Source organism: Camelus dromedarius, chromosome 8 (genome assembly GCF_036321535.1).
Source record: "Camelus dromedarius isolate mCamDro1 chromosome 8, mCamDro1.pat, whole genome shotgun sequence".
In the NCBI taxonomy this organism is placed as follows: domain Eukaryota; kingdom Metazoa; phylum Chordata; class Mammalia; order Artiodactyla; family Camelidae; genus Camelus; species Camelus dromedarius.
This window is the reverse complement of record NC_087443.1, coordinates 59,366,219-59,378,255: the sequence shown is the minus strand read 5'-3', so window position 1 is coordinate 59,378,255 and position 12,037 is coordinate 59,366,219. Positions and strand designations below refer to the sequence as shown.

Here is a 12,037-nt window from a genome sequence, read left to right as displayed (position 1 = left end):
TGCTATTACTTAAGTCTCTTTTTAAACTGGCTGCATAGTATGTTATTTTTGTGTACCATAATTTGCTACATAAATGATAACCTTAGCTTGAGGCTTTTATGACATTTTGGAATAATTTTATGTTTAAATTTGGTAACTTAGAAAAGAACGTAAAAGCCTATGGCGTTTCCAAAGGAAATACAGTGATGAGGTCATCTGGGTACCTGTTCACTAAGGAACAGAAGTGACAGGATGTTACAGAGAAATAATCCATGGGCAGAGTTAAATACTTCTCTGAGGTAAGGAGAGGAAAATTCAGCTCAGTTCCGTAAATGTTAGATCCTCACCATCAGAGAATTTATGATTTGGTGGAGTATCCAGTGGAAAACAAACACATCTAAACAGTTTTTGGATTAAGTTGAAAAAAAAATACATCTGACCTGCTGAAACAATTGTGTTCATTATATGAGTAAATTTGCATATACAATGGGTGAAACCTGAGTTCAGACCGTAGAGCTCTAACTTGGAACTATACCAAGTTCCCTTGCATGAAATCTTGTAAATCAGAAAAGCAGCGCTCTGGTAATATGTTTTAACAAGGCTTCCATTTTCTCTTTCATAAAATTGCATGAATTTATAAAAATGGGGTATTGCTGGAACAGATGCAGAGCAGCCAGACGAGTTTTATTTCCCTGTTAAAACCATAGGCCCTCCCTCTGGTGGAGTTGCTGCTACTACTCTTCTTGCTAGAGGAACACTGGTCAGGAGCAGGTAGTGATGGTACTCAAATGTAAAGTAGCTACGCAGATTGGTTACAGATTTCTTAACGTTGGCTAGGCTCTGCTTTCCTTCCTTTGGGAAAGTCTCGGGTACATTCATTTATTTGTTTGGGAGGCAGTTTATTTAAATTAATGATAGCTAATACTTATATAGCATTTACTATGTGCCAGACACTGATCCAAGGCTTTATATACAGTGACTTTTTTGATTTCCACGATAGTCCTTTCATATAAGTGTTACTATTACTCTCAAGTAAGTGGCAGGGGCTGGACTTGGACCCTGACATTTGGCTTCAGAGTTCATACTCTTAACCACTTGTTGTATAAGTGTAGGCTCTAGATTCATTCCCTCCAGGTTTAAATCCCAGCTGCATTGCTTACAACTCTATGAATGAACTTGATCAATTAATGACTTGTCTCCTGTGAGTCTCAGTTTCCTCGTAAGTATGTTATATTGCATATAACCTTCGTCCATTTCCTGGTACATAGTAAACTGTCTACATATTTAGCTTGTTACTTATTTGTTCATTAAAAACATGTACTTGGAGTGCCCACCATATGTTTGTGCTTGTTTGTCTCTTTTCTAAAATAGTGTAGCTACTGTGTGTGTGGTCCTGAAGCTCATAGCTGATAGAGGATATGATGATTTGTATTTCTATCATTCCTCCTCCTGTGAGTAAGTGTGGAAAAGAGAATTTGGTCAGAGAAGGAAAGACTCTTTCTATTGTTTCATGTTGCAGGTCACATGATTAAGTCAGAGGAACTAAAACTGGTTACTGCTTGATTGAAACATTACCATCATATATCTGGCAAGGTTATTTATCCTGTTTGACCGAGCCTTAAACCTTTAGGAGAAAGATATACTATATGTGGTGCAGGATGGGGCACTTACTCAGCTGGCCAATTCAGCTAAATCAGCCCCAGCCATTGGGGAAATGATTAATGTGGCAGTCAGGTTACCCTCACATCACCCCAATGTAGATTTTAAATGGATGCAAAAACTAAGTGTGGAAACCTGTTTGTGGGGAGTGGAGGGAGGGGAACCCAAGGTAGAGGAGGAGTAGAATATTTTGATAGAAAGTAAAAAAAAAAGAGGAAAAAAAAATACCCTATAAAAATAGTTGAGAATAGCTCTTATATTTTTCTCCAGGATGAGGATGTCTTAACTAGAAGATTGGCACAGGCTGTGTTTGGTTATTCTAATAGTGCTGTTCTGAGATGTGTCTTTGATCCTTATATTTGTGTTTTATACCATGGGTCTGACACATCTTTGTTTTTTCCTTCTTTACAGTCCTGAGGCTTTCTACCAATGCAGGCCAGTGGAAAGAAGCAGCTAGCAAGGTGACCCACGCGTTGGTTAATATCAGGTAAGGGATGAGAATTTATCTCTTTTAGAGTTCCTTGGCTCATCCTGAGGTTTATTGTACCTTTCTAAGTGGAGTGTGTTGAACACCACTACTATTTTAAGCCTTGATGTCTGTAGGAGTGAAAGAAATTGTCGTACTTGATCAAGAAAAGCAGGAGTGCATGTGACTTTCATTTTGTCATATTGAAATAGCTCACAGTGTTTGCTACTCTGGATTTTCTTACCAAGAGATGGTTGCAAGCCATTTTCAGGCATCTTTGTTGCCAAAGTGTTTTCTGTGTATAGGCCATCGGAAAGCTTTTCTCTGGAAATTTTTTCTGCTGTTCTCCATGAGCTCAATGAATGACTCATGGGGATCTGGAACTTTGACGTTTTGCTTTACATGGCTATTTCTATTTGTGGTAAACAGAGCCAAATGGAGCTCATGGGGCTAAGTCATTTTAGGTTCCTTATGAAACAGCAAGGCAATTACAGAGTGCTGTATATATTGGATAAAATTGAGTCAGACACGAAGTTGGTTTAGGGTCTTGAGAAAGTAGCACACACTCCAGGCGTGAGCTGTTTGTAAATTGAGAGAATGTGCTTTCAGTATTATGAAACCCAAAGCTGACTTTTCTTACACTCCTTTTTCCTCTTGTGCCTATCATTTTTCATTTTCTCAACAGTTATTAAGTTGTTCTTGCAAACAATTGAAAAATTAACACTGAGTAGAAGAGGCAAATCCAACAGATGGGGAAACTTGAATTAGCTCCAGATATATGCCTTGCCAGAAGTTCCCGGTAATAATAGTAGTTCACATATACAACTTGGTATAGATTCTAATTTGTGCCAGAGCTGGGATTCAGTGTTTGTTTCTGTGTCTTTCTTTTCTTGCTTTATTTTGTTATTTATTTATTTATTTATTTATTTATTTATTTATTTATTTATTTATTTATTTATTTTTTAAAGGTAAAATGCCCTGTCCCTGCAATGATTTACTACAGTGTTTGGCACATCTGGGAACAAAAGAAAAAGTGTGAAATGTGTGTTGGGAGGGCTGGGATGAGGGAGCATGGGGGTGAGATGTGCTAACAAGATTGCATTGAAGGTTGATCTGCCTTACCTGACCCCAGAGACATTTTATAGCAAACACAGCTTCATAAATCTCACAAATAAATGCATATCTTCATCTAGCAAATAAACCAGTTACTGTAGTAAGACCTTATGATAAATGTGACTTTCTGTAAGAATCAGGAATTACAAACTGCCTTCTACCAAATATCCCTTTGTGACCCAAGAGCAGTATGACAAATGTGGGTGTTTGAAAGAAGCACCAGATTCTGGGCTAGGGTATGAAGTGCATATGGGTATAATTTATGTTGTGTTTATTTATTCATGTATTTGCTTGGGCTTTCCAGGCAGCTCCTTTTCATCTGGGGCCTGTTTCCTTGATCACATTCCTTTACGCTTGCTTTATCTCCTACTTTGTTGTTTTTCCTTTCGGTGGCTTTTGGCTTGGATGCTGTCCTTATTCTTCCCAAGGGCCATCAAGCAGCTGATTTAAGCTATTGTCCTGTCCTTTTTCTGAATAGCCCAGAAAGAAATGGGCTGAGCTTTGAGTAGATGCCCATAACCATGACCTCTTCCTTCTCTTTGTAAGTCTCTGTCAGGCCTATACCTTCATTTTCATTCTTTAGACTTTTTTTGATGAACTTGCTGCAGAGAATAATTACATCACCTTCACTGTTGCTAATGAAATAGACTTGGACTATATGGCGAAAGTTCAAAGATCCAGTCAGTTTTTTCCAGAGATTACTGGAAAGATGTGTTCGAATGTCACTTACCACACTGAGGCCAGATCAGGGGAAAATATTGGTGATACTAAGCCTGCAAAAGTTTACTCTTTTCCTTTTTAATATTTGCTTTCACTTAATAAGTGCTTACCTTTGTGCAACTCTTTCATATACTGCTGTCTTCTTCAATCATCAAACTCTACAAAGTAGAGTATATTATAAACTTTTAAAAAATACACTGTTTACTAATGAGGAAACTGAGTCTTAAAGATATTGTAAATTGCAGAAAGTCCCACAACTGTTGTGTGGCAAAGCTGAGAGTTAATCATAGGTCTTCTAAATCCAAGTCCAGGGCTCTTTCTTCTATACCATAATGCCTTCTTCCGTAGAATTGCATCAAACGCTACTGTGGAGGTAATCAGAAGTCTCAGCATGATATATTGAAAGGAGCATTGGAATCTGAATTAGAGGAACTGGGTTTTAAATTTTTTGTCTATACCTCTTAATGTGTGACCTTGAGTAAGTTATTTATCTTCTCTAGACCTCTTCCAACTATCTATAAGATGAAAGTCATGATGATATTAACTGTTTTACAGGGAAGTGATTGTGAGAATTACATAATGTAATGTTTATGAAAGCACTTAGTAAATTATAAAATACTGGTCATTTCACTTAGCATAATGTCTTTCAGGTTCATTCCTGTTGTAGCATGTGTCATAATTTCCTTTTTAGGCTGAGTAATATTCCATTGCATGTATATGCCACATTTTGTTTATCCATTCATCCAGTGATGAAACCCCAAGTCGGTTGCTTCCACCTTTTGGTTGTTGTGTTTTGGTTATTTGTACATGGATGTACAAATATCTGTTCAGTTCCTGCTTTCATTTCTTTTGGGCATATACCCAGAAGTGGAATTGGTGGATCATATGGTAATTTTGTTTAATCTTTTGAGGAGTTGCCATACCATTTTTCAGGGTTAGCATTTTGAGCCTTCCTAAAAATATTTCCTAAGTATGTCTTCGTTTATCCCTTCTATAAAAGTTAAGATGTTACCCTTAACCTTAAAAGGTATTTGCTTTTCTTTGTAGGTAGGCTTTGATGCTTTGAATGAGGGTGGTTCAAGGAGTATTCTTTACTCTGAGTTAGTATTTTCTCTGAGTCAGTATTTTCTTAGCTGAGGGCAAAAAAAGTGGTATGCCTAAGAAGTCTGATTCCACTGAGCCAGCAGTAATGAGTGCTGCCTTCAGCTCCTTTGCTTTGTTTCTTTGCTCCTTCAGAGCCTTGGGTTGTACATCCATGACACTAATAACTTTGGATGGCTTAAAAAACAAGAGACTGTTAGAAATTTGGACCTATGAGTCTCCCAGGGATACCATGGGATATTTAACTATTGGCTACCAAGTTAATATCAAGGATAGAGTATATAAAGTCTTAGTAGTAAAATTGTGATGATATGTAACATTTTCTTTTATTGTTTATAAAGGTTATTTGTGCTGTTCCCATACTTGGAAAGGATTTCTAAAGCAGAGGGAACAAACTCTTAGCCACCTCTCCTGTAGTGTGTTTTCTGATAGTCAGGGGAAGGGATTGGGTGGCATGCAAAATTTTCAGACACCTAACAGCTGGGAGAGCCTCTGAGACTGGTTTGCCAGTTGATGACAGCTATAAGTTATGTCTTTGGGATCTTCCGGAATGCAATGCAAGTAATGGCAACCCTAACATAATATCTCACCAGCACTTTCTCTGCATACCTTTCTGTACTTTGGAGTTTAAATTGTGACAGTGAAAGTTAAAAGTACTTCTTCCACTTGCTTGGAAGCCTAATTTGCTCAAGTGTCAGTCTGTTTCTTTTTACTTGTCTTTTGTGACTTAGTCATGCTAGTTCTTAATTGTCACAGTTATTTGTGTTTAAACAATTTGTCTCTCTCTTCCTATTTGATCCTTCAGAGAGATTCTTAAAATGCAGCTGCTTAGAAACTGCTATTTTTATTGAAACACTTGATGCCATTAATTTATAGGGTTCTATATTTGTTTCTCCCCATCAGAAGATTGTTCCATTGCTTTGCCATGAGAAAAAATAGTATTGCTCCACCTTTAAAATTCCACTTGGGGTAATTGTTACTTCAGCTGCCTTCACAGATCTCCTGATCCACAAAGGAAAAATACTCTTGAGGGGTCATGTGCAGGACTGGAAGGAAAACATTTGAAAGTTTTGCTTGGAGACTTCTGTGTTAAATATTTCCTGCCACCATTTAGCAGGCTACTCCAGTGAGGTCCTGTACTTTAGGGAAGACGTCTGCTGACTATTAATCTAATTAGTCAAAAGAGAAGAAGAATGTTAGACTAAAATCTGACCTTCATCTAACCAAACAACTTTCAAGGTAAGTAATTTGAAGCCCTTAATGAATCTCTTCAAGTTAACGTCTTAATGCTTTTCGCTTAATGAGCATTTTATTAGCACCATGTTCACAATCCTGTTCTCTGGTTGCTCACAGAAATAGTGGCTGAATCACTGCAAATAGGTTTTTCTCCTGATTTGTAATTTTCTTAAGGTGGATAAAGTTTGAAGTTTGATTATATATTAGTTTTTCTCTTCATTTGGAATACATCAAGATAAAGTTTAGTTTTTCTTAAAAAAAAAAAAAAAGACAAATGACTTATATAAAACAGAGACAGACTCACAGACATAGAATACAGACTTGTGGTTGCCAGGTGGGAGGGGTGTGGGTAGGGAGAAAGTGGGAGTTCGAGATTTGCAGATACTGATTGGTATATATAAAATAGATAAACAAGGTTATACTGTATAGCACATGAAACTATATTCGATATCTTGTAGTAGCTTACAGTGAAAAAGAATATGAGAATGCATATGTGTACATCCATGTACGACTGAAGCATTGTGCTGTGCACCAGAAATTGACACAACATTGTAAACTGATTATACCTCGATTAAAAAAAAAAAAAAGACTTAGATATTGCTGGCATTGTGACTAGCCTGGGGTTTGGAATGAGAATTTAGTGTATCTTTGTAAGTCTCTTAATTGTTCACCTAGTGAATTTCCCTGTTGTCCCCTTGTTTGCTCCATGTCTTTTTGTTCCAATGCTGACATGCCCCCTTCTTCCTTCTTATGTGCTTATATAGCTATTTTCCTTCACCCTAAAAATACTCCCTCAAAAAAAAAAAAAAAAAAGAAGGGATACTTTAAATGTACACTTAGCTGGGGGAGTTTAAGGAATAAGAAAAGCTCTTGGCAGCTTCTAGATAAAGGGGTTTATTGAGAATAACAACTTTTGGAATGGGCTGGGTATAGAATTCTGAATGTCACAGGGAGGGGAAGTGGGGACACCCTCAGGGAGTAATCTAGGAGAGTATACTCACGGTTGATGACCACAGAGTTAGGGTTGGGAAGGGAATGGAAGGTCTTAGCCAGGCAAAATCCCCCCAAATCTCTTTGCCCATGGACCTTTTTGGGCTACAAAATTTGCCTCTTAGTCACAGCTCTCTTATCAGAATGGATACTGACAAGTTGAGAGGAGGAGCAGTTTGATGTCAAGCACTTCAACTGAAGGATGCAACTTAGGCTAGTGAGAAGTAAATGTGGGCTAAAGGGATTAATGATAGGAGTAGAGGCGTTGGGCTGATGACTCTTGAGTAACAAGGAGTACATGAATATAACCTAGTTCAGTTGTCTGCTCTAAAGTGGCAGGCAGGCTCAGATTATCCTTGGGGTTAAAATTGATCAGTAATGACCTTTTTTTCTGTTAATCAGACCCTGCAGATCTCCCATTACAGAGAATGAAAAGCATTATGCAGATTAACACAAAGCACCAAAATGAGGCTGCTGTAATACCGTTTCCCCAGTGGCTGGGAACATTACATATTATTCTAATAGTTGCTGTTCTCTAATCTCTTAAGACTACAGCTAGAAATGAAAAACCAAACGCTGAATCCCATGTGGTTAATCATCTATTTTGCCTTAACTTGGTTTATGCTGCAAAGTGAGGTTTTGCATTAGGTCATATCTGGGCTTGGTGAACTGCAGTGCAGTAAAGAAGTTTTGGTTTAGGAAATTCAGATATTTATAATGAAATATTAAGATTTTTTTTGTTGGGGCTGCTGTGATTTTAGGTGAGTGTGACTTTAGCTTATAAAACCCCTCCTTACCTCAACCTGAAATTCCCTTGGGGTCTTTTTCCACTTTGCTTTTTGAAAAAATAATTGTGGGAAAATATACATAACATAAAATTTATCATTTTAACCATTTCAAAGTCTACAGTTCTGTGGCATTAAGTACATCCACATTGTTGTGTAACCACCACCACCAGCCATCTCCAGAACTTTTTCATCTCCCCCAACTGAAACTCTGTATCATTAAACAATAATTCCTCATTTCCTCCTCCCCCCAGCCCCTGACAATCACCATTCTGCTTTTATGTGTCTATGAATTTACTACTCCAGGAACTTCATATAAGAGGAATTATACAATATTTGTCCTTCTGTGACCGGCTGTTTTACTTAGCATAACATCCACAAGGTTCTTCCATGTTGTAGCATATATCAGAATTTCCTTGCTTTTTTTTTAAAGACCAAATTCAGTATTCCATTGTAAGTATACACTGCATTTTGTTTATCCATTTGTCCACTGGTGAACCCTTGCATTGCTTTCACCTTTTGGCTGTTGTAAATAATGTTGCTGTGAACATTGGTGTACAAATATTTGAGAATATTTGCTTTCTGTTTTCACTTCTTTTGGGTATATACACCCAGAAGTAGAATTGCTGGATCATATGGTAATTCTATTTTTAATATTTTGAGGAATCATATACCTTTTCCCACAGCAGCTGCACCATTTTACATTCCCACCAATGATGCACAAGGGTTCCAGTTTCTCCACAGCCTCCTCAGCACTTGTTATCTTCTATTTTTTAAAATCATAACCATCCTAATGGGTGTAAAGTGTATCTCATTGTGGTTTTGATTTGCATTCCCCTGATTACTGGTTGTTTTGAGTATCTTCTCCTTTGCTTATTGGCTGTTTGTTTATCTTCTTTGGAGAAAGGTCTATTCAAGTCCTTTGCTGATTTTTAATTTGGGTTGTGTTGTTGTTGAGTTTTAGAAATTCTTTATGTATCCTTGATCTATCTTTTATCAGATACATGGTTTACAGATGTTTTCTTCTTTCCATGGATTGCCTTTTCATCTTATTGATAGTGTCCTGTGATGCACAAAAGTTTTTAATTTTGGTGAATTCCAAATTACCTATTATTTTTTTCTTTTGTTGTCTGTGCTTTTGGTATCATATCCAAGAATTAGTTGTCAGTGCAAGTCATGAAGCTTTTCCCTTATGTTTCTTGAAGAGTTTTATAGTTTTAGCTCTTACATTTAGGTCTTTGATCCATTTTGAGTGAAGTTTTTTATATGGTGTAAGGTAAGAGTCCAACTTTGGCTTTTTTGCATTTTCTCAGTACTGCTTTGTGGGAGTATTTTTGCAGTTTTTTGGTTTTTTTTAATGGAGGTATTGGGGATTGAACCCAGGACCTCGTTCATACTAAGCATGGTTTCATTGATTTTTCTCTTTTGTTTTTCTATTCTTTATTGTATTGGTTTCCACTCTTGTTTAATTATTTCCATCCTTCTGCTTACTTTAGGCTTAATTTGCTCTTCCATAAAACAAACTTCAATAAGTTTTAAATGATAGAAATAATACAAGGTATATATTCTGTGACCACAGTAGAATGAAATTAGGAATCAACAATGGAAAGAAATTTGATCCTAGAAAATACTTTGTATAATTTCTGTTAATTAAAAATTTTGAGGTTTGTTTTATGGCCTAACATATGAACTATCCTGGAGAATGTTCTATATGCACATCAGGAAAATATATATTCTGCTATGGTTGAGTATATTTTTCTATGTTAGGTATAATTGATACATAGTGCTGTTCAAGTCTCCTATTTTCATGTTGATCTTCTGCCTGGTTTTATCCATTATTAAAGAATGGGTGTAGAAGTCTTCAGTTTTTATTGTTGAATTGTCTCTGCCTTCATTTCTTTCTTGGCATATCTTTTTTTTTTCATTGTTTTACTTTCAATCTGTTTGTATCTTTGAGTCTAAAATGTGTCTCTGGTAGGTGGCGTATCATTGGATATTATATACTTTATCCAGTCTGATAATCACTGCCTTTTGATTGGATTGTTTATTCCATTCATATTTAATGCTATTATTAATATAATTGGACTTATGTCTGCCATTTCACTTCTAGTTTTTTGTGTGCCTCTGGTCTTTTTTGTTCCTCTGTACCTTCTTTACTGCCTTCTTTTTCATGAAGTGAAGATTTTCTCATGTAGCACTTTGATTTATTTAATGTTTTTTTTTCACTATTTCTTTAATGGTTGCTCTAAGGCTTACCATATACACCTTAACTTATTAGAATTAGAAGCTGTTCAAATTTATAATAACTTAATCTCAGTGAGATATAGAAACATTACATTTATGTAGCTCTAAATAACACATATATGCAGCATTCACTTCAGTAAACTGTGTTTGCCAAAAAACGCACTAAAAGGGAGAATTTCACATACTTCCTGAGAAAATGAGATTACATTAAAAACAGGACCCCAGTTTTCTCCACTTTTTTGTGTCTGGAACTAGGACTAGATGATAGTGGAAGAAAATTCTGTATTTAGAGTTTAGATACATGTATTTCCTTTGTGAGAGATTTTCTCACATGTAAATGTTAAATACAGCATTCTAGATCCTGCCTTTATTCTTTGGTGAGCTAATAGCCCATAGCTGTTTCTTTTTCTTTACTCAAAATGTAAGCAATCTGAGCTCATTGGCTCTTGATGCCTACATGTTGCGCTTTATAACAAAGAGTACAGGTACAAAAATCAAAGGACTAATTAGGGAACAGTTGTTTTGGAGGTATATAATTTTTGAGAGAAGGTACACAGTACTTTGATGTGGAGTGCATGAAAGAGTTGTTAGGTGTGTTCTTTTATGTCTGGAGTTAGTATTGGTTTGTGGAAGATATTCTCGTCCTGCCCCCTATCTTTTGCGTGTATCTCATTTTCTTGCAGCAAGGTAGTGGCTGCTGATTGTGGCCTGTTTTTATTGACTCAGATAAGGGACTGTCTGTGGAGTATGACTCCTAGGAGAAAAGGAGTCAACTTTGAGCTCAGCCCTCTATCCTGAATCAAGCTACTGGAATGTGAAATAGAAGGATCTCCTTGGGGGGTTCTAGGTGCATGATCTGAGAGTATCATTTGAGGTCTCCTAGACATGGGGCCCTTACCCTTTGTAAAGGCTAGTATTTTATAGAAATGTGAGCAGCCAACTTAGGGAACCTTGTAATTGTGAGTTAGTTGGGAAAGATCTTATATGTATCTATTGACCTTATTTTGAATGTTGTTTTGGCAAACACTTAATCTTTTTGCTTGTTAATTACATTGACATTTTTTCTCTTGTAATGAATTGTGCCAATTACTTACTTGAGCCTTTTGGAGGTGGCTTACAGGGACTGCCTTTGTGACTGAGCCAGTGATAATGAAGTAGCTGCTTCCTGGTGACTAAGATAATTAAGAGTACAGGGTCTTGAGGTAAGTTGGAAGGGTTTTGTTCTGAGCAGACAGTAGCAGATGAAATTGCTGAGAGCACCGGAAGAAAAATGTCTGATTGGCAGTTTGTACCAGAATATTCTAGCCCTTGGCCAGATGTGTGAATGAATGGCCCCCATGTGGCAGGAGAGCAAATTCTCTCCTCTCTCTTTAGGTCTGCAGTCTTATAACATTCTTTATTTCTGTAAATATATATTTATATAGCAAAGGCCTTTGGTTTGTACTTGTCCCATTGGTAGTTAATTGGATCTCCTACCTATAATTTTATGGTGTGGTAAGTTAACTTCAGCATTAAACCTAGCATTAACTTTTTTTAATGAGTATCTGAAATGAGCCATCTGATATATGACCTTTATATTCTGCTAATTTTTTTTTTTTTAGCTAATCTTTTAACCAGCAGGACCTACCATATGCTATTTAAAGTTTCTTTAGATAAGCATCCAAAACCTGTGAAGAGAAAGAGAGTGAATGAGAGGAAGTGTGGTGTGTTTGTTGGAGATAGATTTGGGCCTCTTTCTTTAGAA

The 12,037-nt window shown here is 36.7% G+C and overlaps 1 protein-coding gene across 4 annotated transcripts in view; it reads left to right on the top strand.

Annotated features, from left to right (window-relative positions):
* The window catches only part of ARMH3 (armadillo like helical domain containing 3), a 152,779-nt gene that overhangs the window by 79,402 nt on the left and 61,340 nt on the right, over positions 1 to 12,037 (top strand). For 3 of the 4 annotated variants that reach the window (XM_031461640.2, XM_064488354.1, XM_031461641.2), the window contains exon 23: positions 2,050 to 2,125. In XM_031461640.2, the coding sequence (XP_031317500.1) occupies positions 2,050 to 2,125 (76 nt within the window). Of the gene's footprint in view, positions 1 to 2,049; positions 2,126 to 2,789; positions 2,904 to 12,037 lie in introns of those variants that run through there. The other variant, XM_064488355.1, reaches the window with a different exon arrangement.